The sequence below is a fragment of the Littorina saxatilis genome, linkage group LG6 (assembly GCF_037325665.1).
Source record: "Littorina saxatilis isolate snail1 linkage group LG6, US_GU_Lsax_2.0, whole genome shotgun sequence".
In the NCBI taxonomy this organism is placed as follows: Eukaryota; Metazoa; Mollusca; class Gastropoda; order Littorinimorpha; family Littorinidae; genus Littorina; species Littorina saxatilis.
In genome coordinates, this window is record NC_090250.1 from 39,676,525 (window position 1) to 39,704,345 (window position 27,821).

Here is a 27,821-nt window from a genome sequence, read left to right on the forward strand (position 1 = left end):
TGATAATTACTAATTAACGCTGTCAGTTACTGTTTTCACCTGTTAGTTTCTCATTTTCACGGGAAAATGACTAATTTTTAGTTTTGGCACTAGCAATCCGTCAGGAAGTGAGCCAAAACTAAAAATTAGTAATAAACACGTGAAAATGGTAATTATCAAGGGAAAATTACTAATTCTCCCTTGATAATTACAATTCTGAGGTTTTGGCACTAGTAAGCCGTCTTTGTCTCAGAAAGACAACGTCACTATGCCAATGAATTAAATACACGTGAATAAAAGAACGGCCTGATCCTTTGCGTCGGAGTCTGGACTCTGTTCATCGTCTTATATCATTAATTGCTCGCGGTTAAGCCTCAAATTAACAGGGCGAAGTCGACTACGCAAAGTATACTTCGCGAAGCTGGCGGCACGGAGCTTTAGCACTGAGGTTTCGGTAAAAAGACTTCGCGAAGCTGGCGGCACGGAGCTTTAGCACTGAGGTTTCGGTAAAAAGACTTCGCGAAGCTGGCGGCACGGAGCTTTAGCACTGAGGTTTCGGTAAAAAAGACTTCGCGAAGCTGGCGGCACGGAGCTTTAGCACTGAGGTTTCGATAAAAAGACTTCGCGAAGTCTTTGCGAAGGTGACTTCGGTCTCAATATAGCGGTTGGGCTTCACTACCACTATTATAAAATAAAAGTGTTATTGTTATTGAATATGTATTATTGTTGAGTGTTTATGTGCGTGTTTGCTCAATCTGTGTGTATATGAATTAGTCGGTGTATGTATACTTGTTGAGTGTGTATTTGAGAAAAAGTCAAAGAGTGAAAAATAAATGAATAGAAAGAGATGAAAGTGTTTTAAGATTAAACTAACCTACAAAAACTTACAACCAAAACGTTAACCTTTACAAAATTTATTGACACTAAACAACTGACAACAACTGTCAACAAGTCTCACATAGTTTCTCTGATCTATTTCAAAGGAGACAACTATTCTATCATTAAACTCTTGCTGCTTACACTCCTCAAAGAAAACTAACACTATAACCAATACAAGGACTCTAAAGATTCACAGACTAAAAAAAACCCCACTAGATTACATAAACAACTCACAAACTGACAATACTAATGACTTCACAAAAGACTTTTCACGACTGACCCAAACCGACCCACCACATGCCCATAGAGTTGGACTTCTCAGCCCCAAAACAACTTTACTTCAGCAGCTGGTCTTCTCCCAAAAACAACAAGTCGCGTAAGGCGAAAATACAACATTTAGTCAAGTAGCTGTCGAACTCACAGAATGAAACTGAACGCAATGCAATGTTTCAGCAAGACCGTAGCATCGTCAGTCCACCGCTCATGGCGAAGGCAGTGAAATTGACAAGAAGAGCGGGGTAGTAGTTGCGCTGAGAAGGATAGCACACTTTTCTGTACCTCTCTTCGTTTTAACTTTCTGAGCGTGTTTTGAATCCAAACATATCATATCTATCTGTTTTTGGAATCAGGAACCGACAAGGAATAAGATGAAAGTGTTTTTAAATTGATTTCGAAAAAAAAAATTTGATAATAATTTTTATATATTTAATTTTCAGAGCTTGTTTTTAATCTAAAAATAACATATGTATATGTTTTTGGAATCAGCAAATGATGGAGAATAAGATGAACGTAAATTTGGATAGTTTTATTAAAAAAATTTTTTTTTACAATTTTCAGATTTTTAATGACCAAAGTCATCAATTAAATTTTAAGCCACCAAGCTGAAATGCAATACCGAAGTCCGGGCTTCGTCGAAGATTACTTGACCAAAATTTCAACCAATTTGGTTGAAAAATGAGGGCGTGACAGTGCCGCCTCAACTTTCACGAAAAGCCAGATATGACGTCATCAAAGACATTTATCAAAAAAATGAAAAAAACGTTCGGGGATTTCATACCCAGGAACTCTCATGTCAAATTTCATAAAGATCGGTCCAGTAGTTTAGTCTGAATCGCTCTACACACACACACACACGCACGCACACACGCACATACACCACGACCCTCGTTTCGATTCCCCCTCGATGTTAAAATATTTAGTCAAAACTTGACTAAATATAAAAAACAAACAAAAACACACACAAACACACACACACATACATTCTCCACACAAATCCTAACCCCTCCTACCACAAACAACAAACCAAACCCTCAAGCTTCTCTTACCGGTTCTGTTCAAGGTTCTGTTACGGCCGACCTTGTCGAGGTAGTCGGCGAAGGTGGAGAGCGGGTACTCCGCGTTCCTGGACACGGCGTAGATGGTTTCTTCAGGCACGTCCAGGACCTCGTCGATCAGATGGATTACGGCGTTGTTGGCCTTCACCACACGCGCGCTGTTCGCGTAGGTGTTCTGAAAACCAGGCATACGTGATTGTCTTTGGAAGTACTAGGTTAGCTTGGTTATTGCTGTGAGTGGAGTGTTTGTGATTCGTGCACTGAACGTTGTTGTCGCCATCGTCGTAATGCGTTGTTGTTGTTGTTGGTGTTGTCGTTGTCGTCGTCATCATCATCATCATCATCATCATCATCATCATCATCATCATCATCATCATCATCATCATCATCATCATCATTGTCATCATCAACATTCATCATCATCACCTTCGTTAGCCGTCCAGGCTTTAATGCGTATATGCACAGTTGTTCCAGTTATGTTCTTTTGTCTTCCTGAGTTACACGCATACTGATAAATGTAAAATTACACACACCTGCACCCACCAAGTCCCACCCCCTTGTCACCACAGTGGCACGTGAAAGACCTCGGTCATTCTACTGTAAGTGCAGATTGCTGATAGCACCTCAACACGCATTCACTTGTGTATCTCATCTAGAGTCGGGGTAAAACCCAAAACATGCCCCTAATGGCATTGCCGTGAGGGCGTAACACTTGAATTTCTTTTTCTTTCCGATAATCGTTTATAATACATCGATTGTTAGTGTACTCATGTTTCCGTGATCATGCAGATCAGAGCCCTATCACCGTGTTCGCCCCGACGAACGACGCCTTCAAGGCCTTGGGGGACAAGGTTCAAACCCTAATGGCAAACCCTACTCTCTTGGCCGGTAAGTATTCAAACACATAGTACGGCACATAGTAAAGATTCAGAACACCATGTTTCATGCGCATACACGTCTACCCCAATTTACGTCCATGCATGTAACCTGAGGGCGAACAGCTAAACGTCTTGATGGGTAATGCAGTACAGGAAAGCTTATACCGACATTCGACATCGCACACAGAAACATGTTTTCTCTAAAGAAATGTCTAGAACAAAAAATGTGTTTGTTTGATTAAGAATTATATAACAAAAATGATAAGCAAGTGCGTTTGCGCGCGCGCGAGTGTGTAAGTGTGTGTGTGTGTGTGTGTATGTGTGTGTATGTGTGTGTGTGTGTAGGTATGTACGTGTGTGTGTCACTGTGTGTGGGGAGGGGGAGGGGGATGGCAGTTTCAGTCAGTGTGTGTGTGTGTGTCAGTGTGTGTGTGTGCACTGTGTGTGTGTGTGTGCCTGTGTGTGTGTGTGTGTGTCAGTGTGTGTGTGCGGGTACGTATGTACGTGTGTGTGTGTCTGTGTGTGTGGTGGGGGAAGGGGGAGGGGAATGGCAGTTTCAGTCAGTGTGTGTGTGTGTGTGTGTGTGTGTGTGTGTGCGTGTGTGTGTGTGTGTGCGTGTGTGTGTGTGTGTGCGTGCGTGTGTGTGTGTGTGTCAGTGTGTGTGTGCGGGTACGTATGTACGTGTGTGTGTGTCTGTGTGTGTGGTAGGGAGAGGGGGGATGGGGATGGCAGTTTCAGTCAGTGTCCACTAGGCGTGCGTTGTAGCGATAGTTTATAGGGCGTTTAAGCCCGTGTTCGTCTTTAACTCAACGCTTAGATCTTCGTACACGTAATGTCTGGTATCACTGACGTGTTGCAGAGATCACGTGGTACCCGGAACACTCTACACAGCCGGTATTCGTCAGGATGACCTACACACGTTTGAAGAGGCTGTCAAGATTCACCTCGGTTCTCGTTTCGGTAAGTATATAGACTGTTAGCGTACTATAGGGTGACCCCCCAAGAAAATGCCACCCACAAAAATGCTAATAAATTCTATATCTGTTAACCAGGGCTGCATGAGTTCCACGACCACTTGCTTAGAGACCCACTGACTCCTAGCCATCACTTTGTGTTTCAGGCCAGACACGGGGGTAACATTTCACTCAAATCGATATTTTCGTGTTTTGGACTTTCGATGAATCTGAAATAAGCCTATGCTATGTAAACAATCACGTTATGTGAAATCCCGGACAGATCTGTAGTTCTTCACACGAGGCAGAAGAAATCTTTAAGTGTTGTTTATTTGCCGGATGTCTTTAAACTTTAACATATATGTGGGTAGGTGGAGGTGGGGGGAAGTCTTCAAAAACAAGAAATTCCTCCGAGGTAGGAAAAACACCCCCGTTGGTCAAAGGGAAATAACCATTCTCACTGCCACCAACTGAGAAGGTTATTTCCCTTTGACCATTAATATGTCCCGCTATAAGTCCTTGTAGAATCTTAATCCACCAATAACTCCCTAACCGTGTGTTTGACTGGTCCCAATTTTTGTAAGGACCGTCTCAGGAATGTATAGAACCTGTTCACCAAGTTTGGTGACGATCGGTCCGTTCATTCTTGAGATCTATATGCGAACACAAACACACACCCAAACAAACAAACAAACACATCGAGCGAAACCTATACACACCCCTATACCGGGGGTGTAAAGATAGCCAGTCCCCGTTTACTTGTGAAAGAAGGTATCTTGCACCTGGCTTGAAGAAGACAAAAATGTTGACCTTGCAGGTTCGACCTTCACCGTGGACAGTGGTCACTTGATGCGTAACGGGGACGACTTGAGCGCCGCCAACGGCGTGGTTCACAAGATCGACAAAGTTCTGATCCCTGAATCTCTGAAAAACCAGATCTAGACTCACAACTAGTCTTTTGGGGGCCTGTCAACGTGTAGTCGTCGCGTTCGTATCGAGTTACTGTCAAAACAATTATGTTGGCTTTATAAACTGCATGTCGAGAACTTGAAGTTGTTCGTGGGTTTATTTTTGCTCTGTCAAAGTCGGAATGAAGTGTTTTATTATGTGAAGAAAAGAGGTGAGACACATATTTGAAGACGCAATTGCGGTACTGGGTGTGTGGCAGGGTTGGAGTGGTTTCTATTTCTCTCCTTCCCCTTTTTCCTCACCCCGTTTCTTTTTGTACAGGTATCACACACACACACACACACACACACACACACACACACACACACACACACACACACACACACACTCACACAAACACACACAAACACACACACACACAAACACACACACACACACACTTATCGCACAATACATTTTATTTACATTATGCACAGCAAGCAAAACAAAGCATCATCCAGTAGGGCAAAACCGTACATACAACCTGTCGTTAAACGGTGCGTAGGTTAAAAAAACCACATGAAATACACAGATTTGTTACAGCTCATAATCCTTCGGTTTTTTAATGCACAATCAGGCACCTCACCATTCGAGTATTCAATTAAAGGGTGCAGTTTGGTCCAGCTGTCAAGTTCATTTCAGTGAATAGCCAGTGAGATGTGTATGTCTCTCTCTGTTTCTCTGTGTCTCTCACTCTCTTTCTCTCTCGCTCACTTTCTCGCCGCTAGCTTCCCTCTTATTTTTTCTTATCTCCGATTTAAAATGTTTTATCACTCGCGATTTATAAAGTCCTCCACATTCACACATCTACAGGAACGTCATAGGAAGTGTAGCCGTCGCTTTCTTCGTCCGCCATCCTCTTTGGGTTGGTCTGTTCAGGGTCCACATAATGTTCATTCACAGGATGCAGATAGTCGGACGGCAGAGGCGAGGCAACATTTAGGGGTGGGGATTGCTGGGGAGGGGGTTCAGTGTGGTTACCGTCGGGTGGAGGGCGGGGAGGGAGAGGCTGCTGAAATCGGTTGGGATTGTGCGTTTCGGCGTTTCGGTGTGCTGGATCTGCTGAGTCGTTCTGATGGCGAAACAGCTCCGGTAAAGCCACGTCGTTGACTGTGGGCTTGGTCGCCTCGTTTCTTCCTGTCGGAAAGAAGCATCCATGCACATTATACAATCATAAAAAACACAGGTAGATTATCTAAAAGTATGATCGTGTGCTTGTGTAAAAACGGAATACCCTTGTATACTCCTTGGCTACCTGATAAGTCAGGCACTACAATACTGAAACACTGGCTCCCATGTATAGAAAAAGAGAGGACTAGCAGAGATAGATGGGCGCTCGAAAATACGGACAGAATGGTATCGCAGTGGTGTTATCAAAGACATGAGGCCATGTATTTATATGTAATCGAAAGAACTTGTGCTCTCTCTCTCTCTCTCTCTCTCTCTCTCTCTCTCTCTCTCTCTCTCTCTCTCTCTCTCTCTCTCTCTCTCTCTCTCTCTCTCTCTCTCTCTCTCTACCGCCCCCTCCCCCCTCTCTCTCTCTGTGATTCACTCACTGAGTTGCTTACACCCACGTACAAAAAGTGATTCTTGAAAAAATGTACAAATCTAACTGCATGATCAAAATCTGTGAAATATGTGTCATTTGATCATATTAAAACTATGGAAATAAGTCCTGCATTTTATCATCTCTTCACCAACACAAACCTGCTTTGTTCCTCTGTCGTCGTCTGAAGAACAGGAAGAACACAGCGAGGACAACCGCGATAATGACGACCAAGACGACGATGACACTCACAAAGGCTGCAACAGGAACGTCCTCCTTCTCTTGGGCCCTGAAAACGGCAATAAATGAGGATGAAAAGTCGCTTGGTCTATTCAGTGATTGCGATTCTCCCAGGTGCGATACGATTGGTTCTGGATAATTCTCACTTATTCTGGTTGCACATGTCGCATTTATTTGGATCGCTTACGTACCTTTGTTTATGAGATCAGGCAACAAATGTAATCAAACTCGACATACACGCCACAGGGCCGGACCAAATGAGTTGTAAGGGGGGGGTTCCTCCTTTTTTGGGGGGGGAAATCAGCGAAGTGGCGAAGCCACAAGCGCGCGCCTGCGCGAACTAGGGGGGTCCGGGGGCATGCTCCCCCGGAAAAATTTTGAAAAACGGTTAAAATCTGTGCAATCTGGTGCATTCTGGGCCTTGTTTTGAGGGTTAAGAGCAGCATTGTTTTGGTGCTAAAACTAGTAAAAGTCAAAGCAAGGTACATGCTTTTTCCAGGGGTGGGGTTCCGGAACCCCTGGAACCCCCCCCCCCCCCCCCCCCCCACTGGGTCCGGCCCTGCGCCACAAAGGACGGAGGACCATCCAAAGGATCAGGAACGACACCGTTTAGTATGCAGGGCTCCCCACGGATGCCTCTCCCAGGGGGTCCCAGGACACCCACTTTGAATTTGTGGTTGCTGATGATCTATTGTTTTACCAACATTTTACGAGACATGTTTAGGGAAAGAAAGAATTAAAGCATTCTTGGGCTCATGTTATGAATGCTCCTCTTTTTACCTTGCAGGAAAACTGAGTTAAATAAACAGAAATCCCAAGCAAATAAATGTGTCTCGTGAACAGCAACAAAACGATAAGTGGCTTTAACATGTCAAGTACCGTCTGTGACTACACGAACAAAGTAAATACCAAAAACAAAACAGACAAACACAACATGACATTGAAAGGAAAATGAACAACATACGGATCTTGTGTTTCGGAACAGAAGGCACACTCCATCAGGCTTGAACACGACGTTTTAAAGGCTGAGCCACCCGGGAAGAAAAGGTCCCGACCTCGAAGATCCAAAGAATTGTTGTTCCAGGAACCAACCTGAAATGAACAGATTTGTCATGTATAGTGTATACGACCGCTCGCGTATCTCATTCTTCTCGCCATGCATCTTTGGCGTTTTAACTTTGGTTCATACGGCCTAGCGCCTAGGTCTGAGCAGTGCACAAAAATACTGTTGCAGAAATGATCAACTCACACTCTAAGCTTTTTCAAGGCGTTGGCCTTAATATGCGTACATCTATATAATAATAATAATAATAATAATAATAATAATAATAATAATAATAATAATAATAATAATAATAATAATAAATGAGCATTTATATAGCGCAACATCATAACTTTACAATTATGCTCTTTGCGCTTGACACATTTAAAATTAAAACACAGTTATACAAGCATTTACATCTACATTCATAGTCAGCAACGCTTAATTAAAAGCATACACCATCAAACATACATTACAAAAGATTCTTCCACTAACTAAGTAATAAAAACATGAATAAAATAGGTAGTGAAAACAAGGAACTTGTGTCAGTGTGTGTGTGTGTGTGTGTGTGTGTGTGTGTGTGTGTGTGTGTGTGTGTGTGTCTGTGTGTGTGTGTGTGTGTGTGTGTTCGCGATGCACGGCCAAAGTTCTCGATGGATCTGCTTCAAATTAGGTGGGCATATTCAGGTAGACCCCGGATACAACCTGGTCGATGAGAATTTTTAACACGTGCTCTCCGCGCGCAGCGCTGAACCGATTTTGGTTTTTCTGTACATCCACTACATCCATTCCCAGTAACTCTTCCTTATCTTCTCCAGTGTTTTGCGTTTATCTCCCTTCCTTCCTGTGGCGTCAATCCATATTCCCGTTATTATTTTTAGAAGGTCACTGTCCACAACGCTTTCATCCCGGCGAAGCCGCATATTCCCGTTACTATTTTTAGAAGGTCACTGTCCACAACGCTTTCATTCCGGCGAAGCCGGGTATTCCTCTACTTCTTCCCGGCGAAGCCGGGTACCCGGCTTTACTTCTTCCCGGCGAAACCGGGTATCCCGGCGAAGCCGGTACCCGGCAAAGCGGGTAATCATCTAGTATATATATATATATATATATATATATATATATATATATATATATATATATATATATCCTAGATGAATACCCGCTTCGTCGGGTACGGCTTTGCCGGTAAGAAGTCGAGCCGAATACCCGGCTGCGCCGGGGACCCGGCTTTGCCGGGTGTACGCCGGCAAAGCCGGCGCACCGCACGAAGGAAGGGAGATAAACGCGCAAAACACTTGAGAAGAGTAATACCCGGCTTCGCCGGGACAGTGACCTTCTAAAAATAGTATAACGGGAATATGGATTGAGCGTTGTCGACAGTGACCTTTTAAAAATAGAAACGGGAATATGTATTGACGCCACACGAAGGAAGGGAGATAAACGCTGAAAACACTGGAGAAGATAAGGAAGAGTTACTGGGAATGGATCCAGAAAAAACCCAAAATCGGTTCAGCGCTGCGCGCTGAGAGCACGTGTTGAAATATCTCATCGACCAGGTTGTGTCCGGGGTGTACCTGAATATGGCCACCAAATTTGAAAGAGATCCATCGAGAACTTTGGCCGTGCATCGCGGACACAAACACACACACACACACTCACACACACACACACACACACACACACACACACACACACACAAGTCGTATATATATATATATATATAGAACGTACATGGCTGTATATAAACTGCGCAACATATTAACGGCAATAAAAACAATTGAATCATACACTCTTCTTTACACTTATAAACCGTATTTTTTCTCAAGCAAGAAACGATAAAATAACCGTTTTCTATACTGCTCACCTCTTCGTACACCAGCTCTTGCGAAATCTGAAGTACCTTGTAGCCCACAAGCCCGTTGCCATCAGCGTCAAACACCTTGGATGTTTTTCCCTTGCCAAGCAAATCTAGCTCTACCCCCAGCATGGCGGAAAATAAGTCTTCCGACGTCAGCAAGTCGCACAGACGAGTTGGCTGGCTACCGCACCTGTCACTCAAAGCTTTGCTGGCGCCCAGCGTTAGGGCGTAGACAGAGTAGATGTGAAAAGGAATTCTCGGATCCTGAACGCTGTCTTCCATATTCGCCAGGTCCCCACACAGACCCGACTTGCCCTTCCGACTGAAGCTCATGCTGAAGTAACAGCCCAGCTTGCCTTCCCAGAAAGAGCGCAGCCAGGGGTTGAGGGAGGTTGCAGGGTCCAGCTGCAGGAAGTAGTCCTGGAACGCCAGATCAGGTGTCAGCTCCTGGGACAGAACCAGAGAGCCTTCCAGCCTGGATCTGTCCTGGCCTTGCAGGACCTCATGGCGCCTGCCCCACGACTCGCTGGCCAGGAAGAGGAACTCGCCGGCGTCCAGGTACGGCAGGACGTTGTCCAGCACCTGTTTCACGATCTCCAGGTGCAGGATGACCAGTACTATCCTGGCCTCGCCCTTCAGCCGCAGCCTGCTGACGATCCGAGTGTACTTGGTGGCATCTCCCTCCTGCTTGACTGCGATGCTCTGAGCGATACACACCTTGTGTCTGTGCCTGGAGGAGTTCACCTCCTCCGTCAGCTTGTTGAAGAGTCCAGTGGCGTAGGCCGTGCTGCTGTCGTAGATCACCTGGATGTAGTTGGCGCCGATTCTCTCAACGATGTCCAGCATTGCCTTGGGAAAAGACATGAGCAATAGACTAATTGACGATTTTCGAAAATAACTCCGTCGGGTTTGTGGAAGAGTACGTGACCTTTTCTTGCAAAACCTTTGCTAAACATTGGATGGACCAATCACTAGCGAGGGGAGTGTTGGAATCAACTTATCGGACCCGACGGAGTTATTTTCGGAATTCGTCTATTCCGAAGATAACACTGTTCGGTTTGTATGAATTGTGAAAGTGTGAATTCCCTTGCTTTTAGTGAGACGAACAATCCCCAGGCCAGTCACTAGCGAGAGTGTGGCTGAAACACGTGGACAAGAAGCACGTGTGGATTGCGTGTCTCACTAAAAGCAATGGTATTCACACTTTTCCAATCCATACAAACCCGACAAAGAGAGCTAAAGAATAATTTCACACAGTGAATCGAAAGAAGAAGAAAAAAAACAAGAAGCACAAAACATTTTTTTTTGTTACACAGCGAATAGACAGAAGAAGAAAACACAGGGACTCAGTTTGTCACACAGGGGACAAATAAATGCACACGTGGTCCTTGTCCCCGTGTTTTAGACACACACCCTCGCTATAGTGTGTGGCCAGTGCAATTTGTGTCCCCCTAATAGCGAGGGTATCCACTATATCACAACCCATACAAACCCGACAGAGTTTTTTTTCGGAATTCGTCTTTTGGTTGCCACTGTACAGTGATTGCAATGCGAACGAGTGTTACCTGAGCCTGCTTATCATCCGGCGCCGGAAGTCGGAGAAAGTTGGGGTACTTCTCCGTGTCCGACAGATCTGTAGAGGTGGACGCTGCGCTTATCTGCGGATTAAAACAAATCATTAGCGCTACAGCAGCACAAACACCTTCCCAGACTTTCCCCTGCAGCCGTTGTCGCAGTTCCTGCTTCTTCTTCTTCTTCTTCTTGTCGTTCGCCTAGCTTGGAGTCCAGCTCTGGTTATGAAGCTGGTGGTCTTATGTAGAGCCTCCACAGGTCCATGCAGCTTGCAGTTCCTGCTTATCTCCCATACATGTCTCATTAGCCCTCAACGTGCTTGCATCAGACTAGCTCGAAACGCCTGAAAAAATCGTCATTCGTGAAGTCCCAAAACAGGGACATTTCAAAATACCAGAGACATACATACAATCTAAACGCGAGATATAAACGCACAGTCCTTCTCGTGTAAGCAGTTCGGCCTATACCAGATCTTCCCAGACTGGTACATAGCACGGATAAGAACATCCCTCCATTTGAAAGCAAAAAAATCAACACCATGACTGCTTAATTCCTGCGCAGAGTGAAAAATAAAAAATAAATTCATTAAAGGTCCTTGTCTACATTTTTATACTGAAATCGCCATTTGACCATTAAAATGCAGAGTCTATTATCTACAAATATCAACAATACACCCCCTTTCGATCAGGAAAGACGAAGCCAGTGTAGCCGTTTGAAAATTCATTGTAGTATTCCAGCGTAGTACTCATAGTAGGATATCCTTATTTGGAAAATGCCAAGCGCAAAGCTCCTCTCAAATCCCGTGCATTTCGTGCGTTTATAAAAATAAAAAAAAGCGTGGACAGCGCTCCAGTGTCAAACTGTTGCTGCACTTGTTTGGGCGTGGCTATAAGCATAGTGACATGAATTTGATTGGTCAGTATTTTTAGGCAAAGCACATGTTCTCAGCAAACAGAAAACAAAATATTGGAAGCGTGAGTCACGCTACCCAAAATTAAAATCTTTTTTTACATATATTTTTTTTTCTATAATTTTTTTCCCCATGGTTCATTCATCATTTGACATAATTTTGTATCGAAATCTAACCATAAGATTATTGAAACAAGTCGCGTAAGGCGAAAATACAATATTTAGTCAAGTAGCTGTCGAACTCACAGAATGAAACTGAACGCAATGCCATTTTTCAGCAAGACCGTATACTCGTAGCATCGTCAGTCCACCGCTCATGGCAAAGGCAGTGAAATTGACAAGAAGAGCGGGGTAGTAGTTGCGCTAAGAAGGATAGCACGCTTTTCTGTACCTCTCTTTGTTTTAACTTTCTGAGCGTGTTTTTAATCCAAACATATCATATCTATATGTTTTTGGAATCAGGAACCGACAAGGAATAAGATGAAAGTGTTTTTAAATTGATTGGGACAATTTAATTATTTTTGATAATAATTTTTATATATTTAATTTTCAGAGCTTGTTTTTAATCCGAATATAACATATTTATATGTTTTTGGAATCAGCAAATGATGGAGAATAAGATAAACGTAAATTTGGATCGTTTTATAAATTTTTATTTTTTTTTTACAATTTTCAGATTTTTAATGACCAAAGTCATTAATTAATTTTTAAGCCACCAAGCTGAAATGCAATACCGAAGTCCGGGCTTCGTCGAAGATTACTTGACCAAAATTTGAACCAATTTGGTTGAAAAATGAGGGCGTGACAGTGCCGCCTCAACTTTCACGAAAAGCCGGATATGACGTCATCAAAGACATTTATCAAAAAAATGAAAAAAACGTTCGGGGATTTCATACCCAGAAACTCTCATGTCAAATTTCATAAAGATCGGTCCAGTAGTTTAGTCTGAATCGCTCTACACACACACACACACACACGCACACACGCACATACGCACATACACCACGACCCTCGTTTCGATTCCCCCTCGATGTTAAAATATTTAGTCAAAACTTGACTAAATATAAAAAAGCAAAAATGTAGACCACCACCTTTAAAGACCTTTAAAGGCCTGATATGGCCCTTCGTGGTCGGCTGGGCGTTAAGCAAACAAACAAACAAACAGACAAAGACAGAGACAAATTTCCTAAAGAAGCCTACCTATAAATATAATAGGCGAACATTTGACTCTGTCTTTTTCTGTGCTCTCCAATTTCTTTTGGTTTTGAACTTCATTTCAAACGAGCTAGTCCTGACCTGAACGAATGGTCTGGGAACAGCATTAAGCGTCTCAGAGGCAGCCATGCTGATGGCACTGAAGAAAGCCCCCACGTAGCCAAGAATGCGGGGCAGAATGGAGGCTGAGTTACGTCCCCCTGGCAGTAAGAGGGTGCCTGCGTGCAGCTGCATGAGACGCTGTCTGACCAGTAGCTGACTACTGCAGGAGTTGATGACCAGCAGGCCCACTCTTTTGCCTGGGAGCACGTGCTGTCACACGCAAAACAGGCTTTATATTACACGTCGCTTTGACAATAGACGATGTTCGGAAATAACACACATGCACGCACACACACACGCACGCACGAACGCACGCATGCACGCACACACACGCACAAACGCACGCACGCCCGCACGCACACACAAACACACACACATTAAACACACACACACACACGTACACACACACAAACACACACACACACACACACACACCTAAGGAGGCGAACCTTCCCTCCGCCCTCGTTAAATCATTCAGTCAAGTATTACCTGAATGTTAGCTTAATGACTGCGTGGCTTACCTGGAAAATACCTGTCCTGTTGTTGACCCGCTGCACGGCAAATAAAACCGACTGTGCAATATCCGCACCCGCGTTGGCCTTGACGTCACCACACGTCAGCAAGTCCTGGGGGTCCCGGTCACTGACCGGCACGATAGCCACCACGTAGAAATCGCCCTCCATAAAAATGACGTCATTGCCGACGTCACGCTCACAATTGAGGCAGTCGTGGTTGTCGTCACACTGTGCGGGGGGAAACTTGGACCACGTCTTCGGTGACCCAGATTCGTCATAGAATTGCGCCTTTGATGTATTGATGCTGAGCTGACTGTTCATCCATTCGCCGATCTGTCAAATAGTGACAATGAATACACTATGATATTATGAGCAACTCAATGCGAACAGACACGTTAAAAAAAATCGGTCCGGTGTAGCCAAATGAAGATGACGGGACAATGAAAACTACCAACCTACCAACACGTTTTTACCGGTAAGATGGCATAGGTGGCTGATCAACATTTACAAACAGACACGTACTTGATAAATTAAAAGGAAAGACGAACAAGTGCCATGAGTTCCAGTGCTAATACAATGCACGTGTCCGTTTACACGGTCTCGGTACAACTTTCTGTCAAAGGTACGATGAGGACAATTAACTGAACACCTTCGCTTCTGAAATCTACACCAGCATCCCCTGCCTCCTCCACTCCTGCGCCGGTCAAAAGCGGAAAAAGGAAAACCAAATACGACCAAACACGACAGACAGCAAGACAGAAAGAATAAAATAAAGAACAAAAAGAGAAAACAAAGAAAGAAAGACACAGAAAAAAAATAAGAACACCTGATGAAACACAATAAATCAATATAGGATGAACCATTTGTCTTTATAATAACACACACACACACACACACACGAACAGTGACGTAAGCACACACGTAAGCACACACGCACACACGCACGCACACACACACACACACACACACACACACACACACACACACACACACACACACACACAAACACACACCAGCACCGTGTGGTGACACTTCAGCACGATGTTTTTGAGTCTTGTCGAACACTGCGACTGTTAGATGACATATTACTAGGCAACAGGACAACTAACTGTTAACGTACTTTACAACTGAGAATGACCAAGGCCGTTCAACCAACCTGCAAAAAGCTGAAGTCCCCTTGCCCGTCTTTTCTAAAGTTGTACACAATATACTCCGGGTCATGTCCATCTCCAGAAATATCGCCTGTGGTTGCATTAAACCTCACGGTGGATTTGGCAGAAACGTTGAACACAGACGACAAATCAGGCAGATCGAGTTCAGACTGTCTTAACAAATCCAAAACTGGTGTCCTTTGAAAAACAGCGTCCCTCAACGGTTGACACAATCCGAATAACACACCACACTTATCGCCATGAAGGCGTTTCAGCAACGCCGCCATAACAGCCGCGGCCTTGACCTGGTAACCAGTGTAAAGGTCAAGTGTTCCTCCGTCCTGGACCACCAGCCCTGCCCTCAGACTACCCCTCTGACTCCAGCAAGTCGGGTCGCTGTGAGAACACCCCGTCAGCTGCGAGAAATAGCCTCCCAACCACGGCAGGGATGAAGTCTTGTTCTCAAACACTGACCGGTTTGTCCACAGCTCGTTCCAAAAGGGAACAAACTCCGGCAGGTGGATGTAGGAAGGGGAGGTAATCAATGCCCCTTGAGTGATGGTGGAGACTTGGCCGCCAGGTGTCAGCAGCGTGGCTCTCATGAGATTGACGGCTTCGCTGAGGATGAGTCTGACGTAGGTGACGCGGCGATTGATAATCTGCTGTAACTGCTTGGTAGTGGACTGCCCAGCAAGGATGATGACTCCACGTATGAGTCCGTTGTCTGGGCTGTACAGCTGTCATGTATGAATACGTTTTTGCAATCATGTGTGCTTTTCTCATTGATTATATCTTTGACTTCATAAACAAATTAATGACAGCAACGGGTTTGTTAGGCTTTGAACCCAGAATTTACACATGAGAAAGTTTGAATTCGAAAGTTGAAAACACCTAGAGTCAAAATAAAGAGCAATTTTTTTTAATCATAATTTTTTTCTTCCACTCCTCTCTCTGTTTATGTGCCTGTCTGTCTGTCTGTCTATTTATCGGGTTGTGTGTATGTGTCTGTGTCTGTGTGTCTGTGTGTCTGTCTGTGTGTCCGTGACTCTCTCTGTCTCTCTCTGTCTCTCTGTACAGTCTCTCTGTCTCTGTCTCTGTCTCTCTCTCTCTGTCTCTCTCGCTCTTTCTCTCTGTGACCCTCTCTTGTTCTCGTTCTTCTGGTCGATGTTTGGTAACGATTCACTAAAAATGTCTTTTATTAAATAAACCTTTCTTCCTTTCTCTCACAACCCATATCCTCCTACAGCCTTGTGCTTTTGCACTCAGCGTCAAATCTGGAAAGTAGCGATAGAAAGCTTCCACGAATATGAGCCAAACAAGAATAGAAGTAAGAAAACCTGTTCTGCAATAATGTTAGCCTTGTCCTGAAAGGCTTCTGATCGAGGGTCGAGTGGAACTCTGGCAAACACCGGAACACACAGATGTTCCGACTCCGCTAGTTCCCGGAGTTCTGTGGCGGCTGATCTTCCGTAGTCGTCGTCGTCGTAGACAATGGCGACATAATTCCATTTAAGCTGTTTCAGAAGCTCCAGAATAACCTATAATAAACACGCAAACACACACATGGAAACATGTCCACAAGGCGTAAGAAACAGACAAATTGGCAGACATAATAGCACGCATGCCTGCTCAGAGTTACAAACTGACATAATAGCACGCATGCCGGCTCTGAGGTACAAACAGACATAATAGCACGCATGCCTGCTCAGAGTTACGAACTGACATAATGGCACGCATGTCGGCTCAGAGTTACGAACTGACATAATGGCACGCATGTCGGCTCAGAGTTACGAACTGACATAATGGCACGCATGCCGGCTCAGAGTTACAAACTGATATAGTAGCACGCATGTCGGCTCAGAGTTACAAATTGACATAATGGCACGCATGTCGGCTCGGAGTTACGAACTGATATAATGGCACGCATGCCCACTCTGAGATACAAACAGACATAATGGCACGCATGTCGGCTCAGAGTTACAAACTGACATAATGGCACGCATGTCGGCTCAGAGTTACGAACTGATATAATGGCACGCATGCCGGCTCAGAGTTACAAACTGACATAATAATGGCACGCATGTCGGCTCAGAGTTTAATCAATCAATCAATATGAGGCTTATATCGCGCGTATTCCGTGGGTACAGTTCTAAGCGCTGGGATTTATTTTTTAATTTTATTTTTTATTTTATGCAATTTATATCGCGCATATATTCAAGGCGCAGGGATTTATTTATGCCGTGTGAGATGGAATTTTTTTTACACAATACATCACGCATTCACATCGACCAGCAGATCGCAGCCATTTCGGCGCATATCCTACTTTTCACGGCCTATTATTCCAAGTCACACGGGTATTTTGGTGGACATTTTTATCTATGCCAACACAATTTTGCCAGGAAAGACCCTTTTGTCAATCGTGGGATCTTTAATGTGCACACCCCAATGTAGTGTACACGAAGGGACCTCGGTTTTTCGTCTCATCCGAAAGACTAGCACTTGAACCCACCACCTAGGTTAGGAAAGGGAGGAGAAAATTGCTAACGCCCTGACCCAGGGTCGAACTCGCAACCTCTCGCTTCCGAGGACAAGTGCGTTACCACTCGGCCACCCAGTCCCAGAGTTACAAACTGACATAATGGCACGCATGCCGGCTCAGAGTTACAAACTGACATAATAATGGCACGCATGCCGGCTCAGAGTTACAAACAGACATAATGACATGCCTCTCCGCTCAAAATGACAAACAAACATAATAATAATAATAATAATAATAATAAGGCCCAAAAAAAAAAATGTCTGTTTAGGGTAACATGACCAAAAAAAGTAGGGTCGGTAGGTAGGTAAAGTTTTTTTTTTTTTTTTTTTTTTTTTGTGTGTGTGTGGTAAATGCTATGTTGGCTGAACATTCACTTCTTATATTTGATGAATACATGTTTCAAAACTAACGTATAAATAAAACAGAGAGAAAGGGAGAGAAAGAAACGCCAAATGTCTCTTTTTAGCATTTTTACCTCTTTTTTTTTCTTTTTTTTTTTTTGAAATCAAAAAAAAGTTTTTGGGTCGGCGCCAAATCGATAGGGTCGGTCGGGTTACCCTAAACAGACAATTTTTTTTTTTTTGCCTAATAATAATAACTGGACATTTTTAAGTGCCTAACCTATGGCTCTAGGCCCTTTACAAAAGAACATATATGGCACGCATGCTCTCGCAGGGTTACTAACAGACATAATGGCACGCATGCCCACTCTGAGATACAAACAGACATAATGGCACGCATTCCCAATAAGAGTTTACAAACAGACATAATGGCACGCATGTCCGCCCAGTTCCAGACAGACATAAGCTACGGCGCCCACGCCAACACAGAGTTACAAACGGGCATAATGGTACGCATGTCCGCTCGGAGTCACTGACGGACACAATTGCACGCATGTCCACCCAGGGTTGCAAACAAACATTGTGGAACACGCATCCGCTCAGAGTTACAGACAGACACTTTGACAAGCATGCCCACACTCACTGACTTCAACAGTGAGAGTTTTTGAAGAAATGACAGACGAATAACGTCAGACATATTCAGTACTCCCAAATGAAGGATGCAGATATGAACACTGATGCATTCTGCCCGGAAGCCAATACCATTCCTTATGATGATGATGATGATGATGATGATGATGATGATGATGATGATGATGATGATGATGATGATGATGATGAAGATGATGACGACGAGCGACGACGACGACATCAAGGACGAGTTGTATCGTTATACTTAGATCATTTTCCTTTTCTTGTGTAACCTCCTTGCGTAGAGACCTTGACAAAAACAAACGACATTAACAGATATACGGATACCAGGGGCGGATCAGTTGCTTTGTAAGGGGGGGGGGCACTTTGAATCGAAAGTGAATGTGATGGGCGCGAAGCGCCCGAATTTGCTAGGGGGGTCCGGGGGCATGCCCCCCCGGAAATTTTTTTTGCCCAAAGAAGCAAAATGGTGCCATCTGGTGCCATTTGAACTTAGAAATGGTCATAGAATCAGCATAGAAAAATCTTTTTTTTTTCTTTTTCTTTTTTTTTTTTCTTTTTTTTTCGGGGGGGGGGGCACGTGCCCCCTGTGCCCCCCCCCCCTCGTCCGCCCCTGGATACAACGTCCCCCATACAAACACCATCAAAAACAGAACTTCTCAAGAAACAAAATTGAGCCACTATACCGACCTGAACTTGAGTGTCATCAGGCGGGATCACTCTAAAAAAGTTAGAGTACATCAGCGAGCTGTTGCTGAGTTGTTTCCCCGTAGCAGAACCGCTGATCTGCACCACTCGCTGGTTGGTGGGCAGCAGGCTGACCAGCGACGACACAGCTATGGCCTGGGATGTCGTGCCAGGTCCCAGTAGACCTGTAAGTAAAGTCCTGTTTGTCTTGAAAGTGGGGGCTGCAAAGTATGTCTATTCCTTTAGAAAACGAACGGATAAAAGGATAGCCTACTATTGATATGTCCGTTAGGGGAGGCCGGTTATTTGTTGAATTTGACGAACCTGAAGAATGTGAGGAATCCCCTGTCCTTCATCTAAACGCACACGGCACAATTTGCTTGAAAACGCGCCACAAGTATGGTCATTATTTACATCAAAACGCGTCACAAGTATGGTCATTATTTACATCAAAACGCGTCACAAGTATGGTCATTATTTACATCAAAACGCGTCACAAGTATGGTCATTATTTACATCAAAACGCGCCACAAGTATGGTCATTATTTACATCAAAACGCGTCACAAGTATGGTCATTATTTACATCAAAACGCGTCACAAGTATGGTCATTATTTACATCAAAACGCGTCACAAGTATGGTCATTATTTACATCAAAACGCGCCACAAGTATGGTCATTATTTACATCAAAACGCGCCACAAGTATGGTCATTATTTACATCAAAACGCGCCACAAGTATAGTCATTATTTAAATCAAAATGAGTCAGTGAATGCGCTTCAGAGCGCAGCTTCTCTCCGGCGTTGGGAACAAAAAGTGTACATGGCAGCCGCCAAGTAACAAACATCACGCCCACAAACAAGGGAAGTAATTAACTCCGTGGAAGTAAACCAACCATCACCACGAAGAGTGCTCTTTCTTTGCCCACTCTCCGACATTTACTCAAGCTTTTAAACCATTTGCTTGTGCAAAGTGAAGACAGCTAGTCCTCCTGTGCGGTAGCATTATTTGTAACGCAAAATCTTATGGTATAACTTTGGAAAGAGAGAAACAGAACCGACCAAAGGGCAGTAAGTACGACAACCATGTGCAAGGTCAATGGACACCACCCTCCCCCACCTTTCTAATCCTGTTTAATCAAACCAAATCAGATCAAATTTAAAACGTACATCTCAATACATTCCAACACTGAGGTTCCACATGCACTCTACACTGAACAAAACCTGCAAAAGAACCCAGCAGAAGGCACACTGACCGAAGAGCATGTTTTCCTGTTGAACGTTGTCCGTGAGGCCATACTTGCTGAAGAGTTTAGCAACGCCTTCTGTTGCCATGTGCGGCTGCTTGCACGTGCGGTACACTTCCAGGCCTGCAACAGAAAGCTCTAATTTTTCATTGTCAGACAGGGATGGCCAAATCGTCCGCCCGATCGCCAGGGGCGAGTCATATATCCGCCGGGTTAGTAAAAACCGCCTGGCAACTCGCCCGGCTGGCCAGTGAACATTCTGGTCCAATGCAACACTTTTGGTTGTAATGTCGATTTTCAAAGCCATGTAAACACTGCGGATGCAGCAACTGTGGTTTGCACCGGGCCAGCAGTATTTCTGGCGGGCTAGTAACTTTCTTAAAGTTACTCGCCCGGTTGGCGAGTTAAAATGTTGAGTACTTGGTTCTCCCATAACTGGAAAACTCGGGTCGCTTCTTCCTATTGGAAAGCTAGAAGCAACCAAGCTCGCGCTGCACAGGTGAGGTTTATTCAACCACCCACACTTTTAGCAGAATGCAAGTTGTCTTTACGTGCCACAGCGGGTGGAAGGGCATGGATAATGTCTCTGAGTCTGCAAAGAACGTTGACCCTGGACCATGTCGGCCTGGATTGGAACATGTGAACCAAGGATCACAAGTCATATAATTATGTTCTACCAACTCATCTATAAGGCCCCGGAGTCATGTGACACGGCATCGGATTTTGCGAGAAATTGTGAAAATCTGTGTATATGTATGTTTACAAGTTAAGAGGGTTAACATTTTGCTTGTTGCTCTGTATTCATATTAAACAAACCAAAAATCAAAACTTGACTAAATGTAAAAACAACAAGAGGCGAAGCCTTCAAGGCTCACGTAAGAAATCGACAAACAGTAACACAAACTCAATCACTTCGTCACACATACACACACACACACACACACACACACACACACACACACACACACACACACACACACACACACACACACACACACACACACACAGTAAGCGGCATAGGTGACAGTGTGCAAGAAAGCGAGACATTAGATCTAGATCTGAATGGCCGATTTCGAAGAAAAAACTAGTCTCGGCCCGCTCATAATAACAATGACCGAGACTTTCAGTAATTCCTTCGCGTGACGTCTAACCCTCTTACGTCATAATGTGACGTCTTCAAATGTTGTGACGTCTTCAAATGTTAGAGTTTCTACCACAGACATACACACGCACGCACGCACGCACGCACGCACGCACAGACAGACAAAGTTACGATCGCATAGTATGGAACACGAAGAGGGTCAAATGCTCGAGCAAGTACTCGCGCATTTACTCGAGCACTTTCGAAACTGCTCGAGTAAATGCGCGAGTACTTCTGAAAATGCTCGCGCACTTTCGAAACTGCTCGAGGAAATGCGCGAGCACTTTTGAAAATGCTCGAGCAGTTTCAAACTGCTCGCGCACTTTCAGAACTGCTCGAGCACTTTCAAAGTACTCGCGCATTTAAATGCGCGAGTACTTTCTCGCGTATTTCCGAGAAGTAACGAGCGGGTAAAGCAAAAACTTGTCGCGGAACAGTCTTGCCATGCGAGCGACCTCTTGAGACACCGTGCACATGAGCCGAGGCGAGCCAAAGCCAAAAAAGTTAACAATTTGAATTTAAAAGTACACTGATACTTACCGATCGACCATCCCAGTAGGTCTGTCCGCCAATTCCCTGATGCGATCGTTAATAATCCCAGCGACCGCCCTTCCCGCCTCCATGACGACTACAGATGCGTCGTTTCAGTAAATTTTCCGGGTCAAGTTTTCAATAAACCCAACCAATGACTTCGGTACAACTCGGGAATCTCCGATTCAAAAGTACTCGCGCATTTACTCGAGCAGTTTCGAAAGTGCTCGAGTAAATGCGCGAGTACTTGCTCGAGCATTTGACCCTCTTCGTGTTCCATAGCATAGGCTACACTTACGTGAGCCAAAAACAACAACCAACAAACCGATCAACACACCAACTATTTGTTCACTATAAGGCTCTCAAGACTTTAGGGGGAGTAGCATTATCTTAAATCAGTGTGTGTGTGCGTGTGTGTGAGAGAAAAAACAAGTCGCGTAAGGCGAAAATACAACATTTAGTCAAGTAGCTGTCGAACTCACAGAATGAAACTGAACGCAATGCCATTTTTCAGCAAGACCGTATACTCGTAGCATCGTCAGTCCACCGCTCATGGCAAAGGCAGTGAAATTGACAAGAAGAGCGGGGTAGTAGTTCCGCTAAGAAGGATAGCACGCTTTTCTGTACCTCTCTTTGTTTTAACTTTCTGAGCGTGTTTTTAATCCAAACATATCATATCTATATGTTTTTGGAATCAGGAACCGACAAGGAATAAGATGAAAGTGTTTTTAAATTGATTTCGACAATTTAATTTTGATAATAATTTTTATATATTTAATTTTCAGAGCTTGTTTTTAATCCAAATATAACATATTTATATGTTTTTGGAATCAGCAAATGATAAACGTAAATTTGGATCGTTTTATAAATGTTTATTTTTTTTTACAATTTTCAGATTTTTAATGACCAAAGTCATTAATTAATTTTTAAGCCACCAAGCTGAAATGCAATACCGAAGTCCGGGCTTCGTCGAAGATTACTTGACCAAAATTTCAACCAATTTGGTTGAAAAATGAGGGCGTGACAGTGCCGCCTCAACTTTCACGAAAAGCCGGATATGACGTCATCAAAGACATTTATCAAAAAAATGAAAAACGTTCGGGGATTTCATATTCAGGAACTCTCATGTCAAATTTCATAAAGATCGGTCCAGTAGTTTAGTCTGAATCGCTCTACACACACACACAGACAGACACACACACCCACACACACACACACACACACACACACACACACACACACACACACACACACACACACACACACACACGCACGCACGCACATACACCACACCCTCGTCTCGATTCCCCCCTCTACGTTAAAACATTTAGTCAAAACTTGACTAAATGTAAAAAAGTCGCGTAAGGCGAAAATACAATATTTAGTCAAGTAGCTGTCGAACTCACAGAATGAAACTGAACGCAATGCAACGCAGCAAGACCGTATACTCGTGGTCCACCGCTCACGGCATAGGCAGTGAAATTGACAAGAAGAGCGGGGTAGTGGTTACGCTATGCTGCATAGCACGCTTTTCTGTACCTCTCTTCGTTTTAACTTTCTGAGCGTGTTTTTAATCCAAACATATCATATCTATATATTTTTGGAATCAGGAACCGACAAGGAATAAGATGAAAGTGTTTTTAAATTGATTTCGAAAAAAAAATTGATAATAATTTTTATATATTTAATTTTTAGAGCTTGTTTTTAATCCGAATATAACATATTTATATGTTTTTGGAATCAGCAAATGATGGAGAATAAGATAAACGTAAATTTGGATCGTTTTATAAATTATTTTTTTTTTTTACAATTTTCAGATTTTTAATGACCAAAGTCATTAATTAATTTTTAAGCCACCAAGCTGAAATGCAATACCGAACCCCGGACTTCGTCGAAGAGTACTTGACCAAAATTTCAACCAATTTGGTTGAAAAATGAGGGCGTGACAGTGCCGCCTCAACTTTCACGAAAAGCCGGATATGACGTCATCAAAGACATTTATCAAAAAAATGAAAAAAACGTTCCGGGATTTCATACCCAGGAACTCTCATGTCAAATTTCATAAAGATCGGTCCAGTAGTTTAGTTTGAATCGCTCTACACACACACACACACACGCACACACACACACACACACACGCACGCACATACACCACGACCCTCGTTTCGATTCCCCCTCGATGTTAAAATATTTAGTCAAAACTTGACTAAATATAAAAAGCAGTTTGCACAAAAAGAAATGTTCACTTCCTCTAGAATTCAGGGGGGAAATACCTCAACGCTAATTCTTCTGTAAGCCAGAATCTAAGAAAAACAAGTCGCGTAAGGCGAAAATACAATATTTAGTCAAGTAGCTGCCATTTTTCAGCAAGACCGTATACTCGTAGCATCGTCAGTCCACCGCTCATGGCAAAGGCAGTGAAATTGACAAGAAGAGCGGGGTAGTAGTTGCGCTAAGAAGGATAGCACGCTTTTCTGTACCTCTCTTTGTTTTAACTTTCTGAGCGTGTTTTTAATCCAAACATATCAAATCTATATGTTTTTGGAATCAGGAACCGACAAGGAATAAGATGAAAGTGTTTTTAAATTGATTTGGACAATTTAATTTTGATAATAAATTTTATATATTTAATTTTCAGAGCTTGTTTTTAATCCGAATATAACATATTTATATGTTTTTGGAATCAGCAAATGATGGAAAATAAGATAAACGTAAATTTGGATCGTTTTATAAATTTTTATTTTTTTTTACAATTTTCAGATTTTTAATGACCAAAGTCATTAATTAATTTTTAAGCCACCAAGCTGAAATGCAATACCGAAGTCCGGGCTTCGTCGAAGATTACTTGACCAAAATTTCAACCAATTTGGTTGAAAAATGAGGGCGTGACAGTGCCGCCTCAACTTTCACGAAAAGCCGGATATGACGTCATCAAAGACATTTATCAAAAAAATGAAAAAAACGTTCGGGGATTTCATACCCAGGAACTCTCATGTCAAATTTCATAAAGATCGGTCCAGTAGTTTAGTCTGAATCGCTCTACACACACACACACACACACACACACACACGCACATACGCACATATACACCACGACCCTCGTTTCGATTCCCCCTCGATGTTAAAATATTTAGTCAAAACTTGACTAAATATAAAAAGCTACCAAAAATACTTGATTCGTTGATATCATCGTGAGGTAATTCCCTGCTTAATTTCTGACAGAGTTTTCAAACGTACACTTAATAATAATAATAATAATAATTGTCAGTAAGTACTGGTGTCACATGACTGATGTGAACCAGTTGATTGGCTAATGGCGATGCGCTTAAATCTGTTAGCGCACTCCAAGAGTGCGCTAACTTTTCCACAGAGCGTATTCTTACGCCCTTTGCCAAAGCGAGACTGTACTCTCATCCTCAGAATTAATTAATGACATGTAGCTTATATTCTCCACAATACCAAATGACCATAAATTCCCTGCTTCTCAATTAAAGCAGAAGTGGGTTTTTTTTTTCTGACAGATTGCATGTGCCTGTGCCACAGTGGGACTCATCTAAAAGTAGAAGCCGCTGTGTTTCATCTCATTTTCGCTGACTTGCATAGATTCTTCTCATAATATGCCGTGTTAGTGGCATGTAACTTATCATCCACATTACCAAATGATGAGTTAGTATACAATTCCCAGCGGCTAACAGAAAACACAAGTGTTATTCTGATAACGTACACAGCATTTGGAAGACTGATTCGATCGACTCTAGCAGACTACACTGAAATACGACTGCATCAGTTCAGTAAATGAATGGTTTCCGAATTATTATTTCAAGGCAAGAACAATCGTAATCGAAAACGTGTAGGGTTCAGAACGTTCTTACCATATAATTCTGCCTTATTCGTGCAGACTCAGTGACAGTGCAGACTGCAGTGGTTCGATTGTTCTAGCCTAGCAGTAGCAGACGACATAAACCCCGCTCAGCAAATTAACATGTTGGGCAAATGTGAACGAAAAAACGATGGGGATATAATACGTGTAGGGTTCAGAGCATTCTTACCGTTCATATTTAGTATCAGACTCCCCGATGAGTGAAGATACAACACGAGATATATGCCACATTTATTTTGAAAATGTGCGAACTGTCGAGTCCTTCGTGGGGTAAGTCAATTCAAGGGGAGTCACTCCGCACAGTCAATCCATCGACGCTCGACTGAAGGTTTCGAATCGCGAATAATGAAGAGCACAGTCCTTTCTCCGAGTTCAAATGAGGTCTCTCTGAAAGATCATCACTGTTCAGCTATAACGCTACACTGGAATTTACCAACAGAAATTAAAATGCGTGTGACGAAAGCACGACACACTTGAGACACCGGCCCACACAAAAGTAGATCTTACTGTACACGACCTGACCACACAGTTATGCCTATTCAAATGCGCGTAGCAAAGTGTGCGTTTGGAATCTTCTTTTTTCTATGGCGGTACTGACAATATCGTTATTGAAACAATCCCAGTGCACTAAGGGATTTATAGAGCAAATCTCGAAAATAATTATTGAACTCAGCGCTATGCGCTTCGTTCAATAATGAATTTTCTCGATTTGCTCTATAAATCCCTTAGTGCACTGGGATGTCTCAATAACTTAAATAATAATAAATGAGCATTTATATAGCGCAACATCATAACTTTACAATTATGCTCTTTGCGCTTGACACATTTAAAATTAAAACACAGTTATACAAGCATTTACATCTACATTCATAGTCGTAGGCTATTTGTACCTCAGTGTAATGATATAACACTGTTTTTCACATGACACCAGCCTGACTGACTTACTAAAATGAATGTCCACAGCTATAGTAACTACATGTATTTAGGACATGATGGATTGATGCGCTATATGCATATACCCCCTTTTATCCTGTCCAATCCACTGATCTTTTGAGATCAGTGAGTCCAATCCCATCCCAACGCACACAAAATCCCACTGTCATTCACAATAAATACGAACCTATAGTGACTCCAGGAACATAATTCATGCGGTTCAGAGCCTCGATGAACCACGTGACTGCTACGATGGACTGCAGGGATTCCATGACATAGTCACCGCACGCTCCCTTTTCAAGATCGTTGACGCTAAAGATGGCAGCGAAAGTGACGTTTCCGGGAATGACGATGACGCTGTCGTGTGCGTCATCAGTGGTTTGACCGAGCGACAAGCAACAGAGAAGCAAGGCAACTTCGAAGATTCGCTGAAACCTGTTTGACAAAAACACAACGTGTTGTTGAAGAATATGTGAACTGTCTTCTGATTCATTTAGAAAGATAAACGAGCTTTCTAATGCTTCATTAACCAATGTCCGTTCGGATCGAGTATGCATGAGTCTTGTGTTTTTTTGCCATTTTTTGACTCACATGCGAAGCAAAAGTGAGTCTATGTACTCACCCGAGTCGTCCGTCCGGCCGGCCGGAAAACTTTAACGTTGGATATTTCTTGGACAATATTCAGTCTATCAGTACCAAATTTGGCAAGATGGTGTATGATGACAAGGCCCCAAAAAACATACATAGC

General features: G+C 43.3%; 2 protein-coding genes across 2 annotated transcripts in view; one reads left to right on the forward strand and one right to left on the reverse strand.

The window, feature by feature from the left end:
* The first annotated feature begins 2,226 nt into the window (after nucleotides 1-2,226).
* Nucleotides 2,227-5,059, forward strand: LOC138968185 (uncharacterized). Its single transcript, XM_070340736.1, has 4 exons — nucleotides 2,227-2,358; nucleotides 2,982-3,080; nucleotides 3,930-4,030; nucleotides 4,841-5,059. Exons 1-4 carry the CDS (start codon nucleotides 2,276-2,278, stop codon nucleotides 4,963-4,965), a joined length of 408 nt encoding a protein of 135 aa, XP_070196837.1. The 5' UTR covers nucleotides 2,227-2,275; the 3' UTR covers nucleotides 4,966-5,059.
* Nucleotides 5,060-5,372: 313 nt separating this feature from the next.
* Nucleotides 5,373-27,821, reverse strand: part of LOC138969195 (uncharacterized) — a 24,762-nt gene continuing 2,313 nt past the window's right edge. The window contains exons 2-13 of the mRNA XM_070341930.1: nucleotides 27,261-27,508; nucleotides 20,598-20,711; nucleotides 19,346-19,527; nucleotides 16,462-16,662; nucleotides 15,130-15,861; nucleotides 13,980-14,306; nucleotides 13,438-13,668; nucleotides 11,226-11,318; nucleotides 9,667-10,509; nucleotides 7,722-7,849; nucleotides 6,679-6,806; nucleotides 5,373-6,108 (exon numbers count right to left, since the gene is read on the reverse strand). Coding sequence (XP_070198031.1) covers nucleotides 5,771-6,108; nucleotides 6,679-6,806; nucleotides 7,722-7,849; nucleotides 9,667-10,509; nucleotides 11,226-11,318; nucleotides 13,438-13,668; nucleotides 13,980-14,306; nucleotides 15,130-15,861; nucleotides 16,462-16,662; nucleotides 19,346-19,527; nucleotides 20,598-20,711; nucleotides 27,261-27,508 — 3,565 coding nt within the window. The 3' untranslated portion in view covers nucleotides 5,373-5,770. The remainder of the gene's footprint in view (nucleotides 6,109-6,678; nucleotides 6,807-7,721; nucleotides 7,850-9,666; nucleotides 10,510-11,225; nucleotides 11,319-13,437; nucleotides 13,669-13,979; nucleotides 14,307-15,129; nucleotides 15,862-16,461; nucleotides 16,663-19,345; nucleotides 19,528-20,597; nucleotides 20,712-27,260; nucleotides 27,509-27,821) is intronic.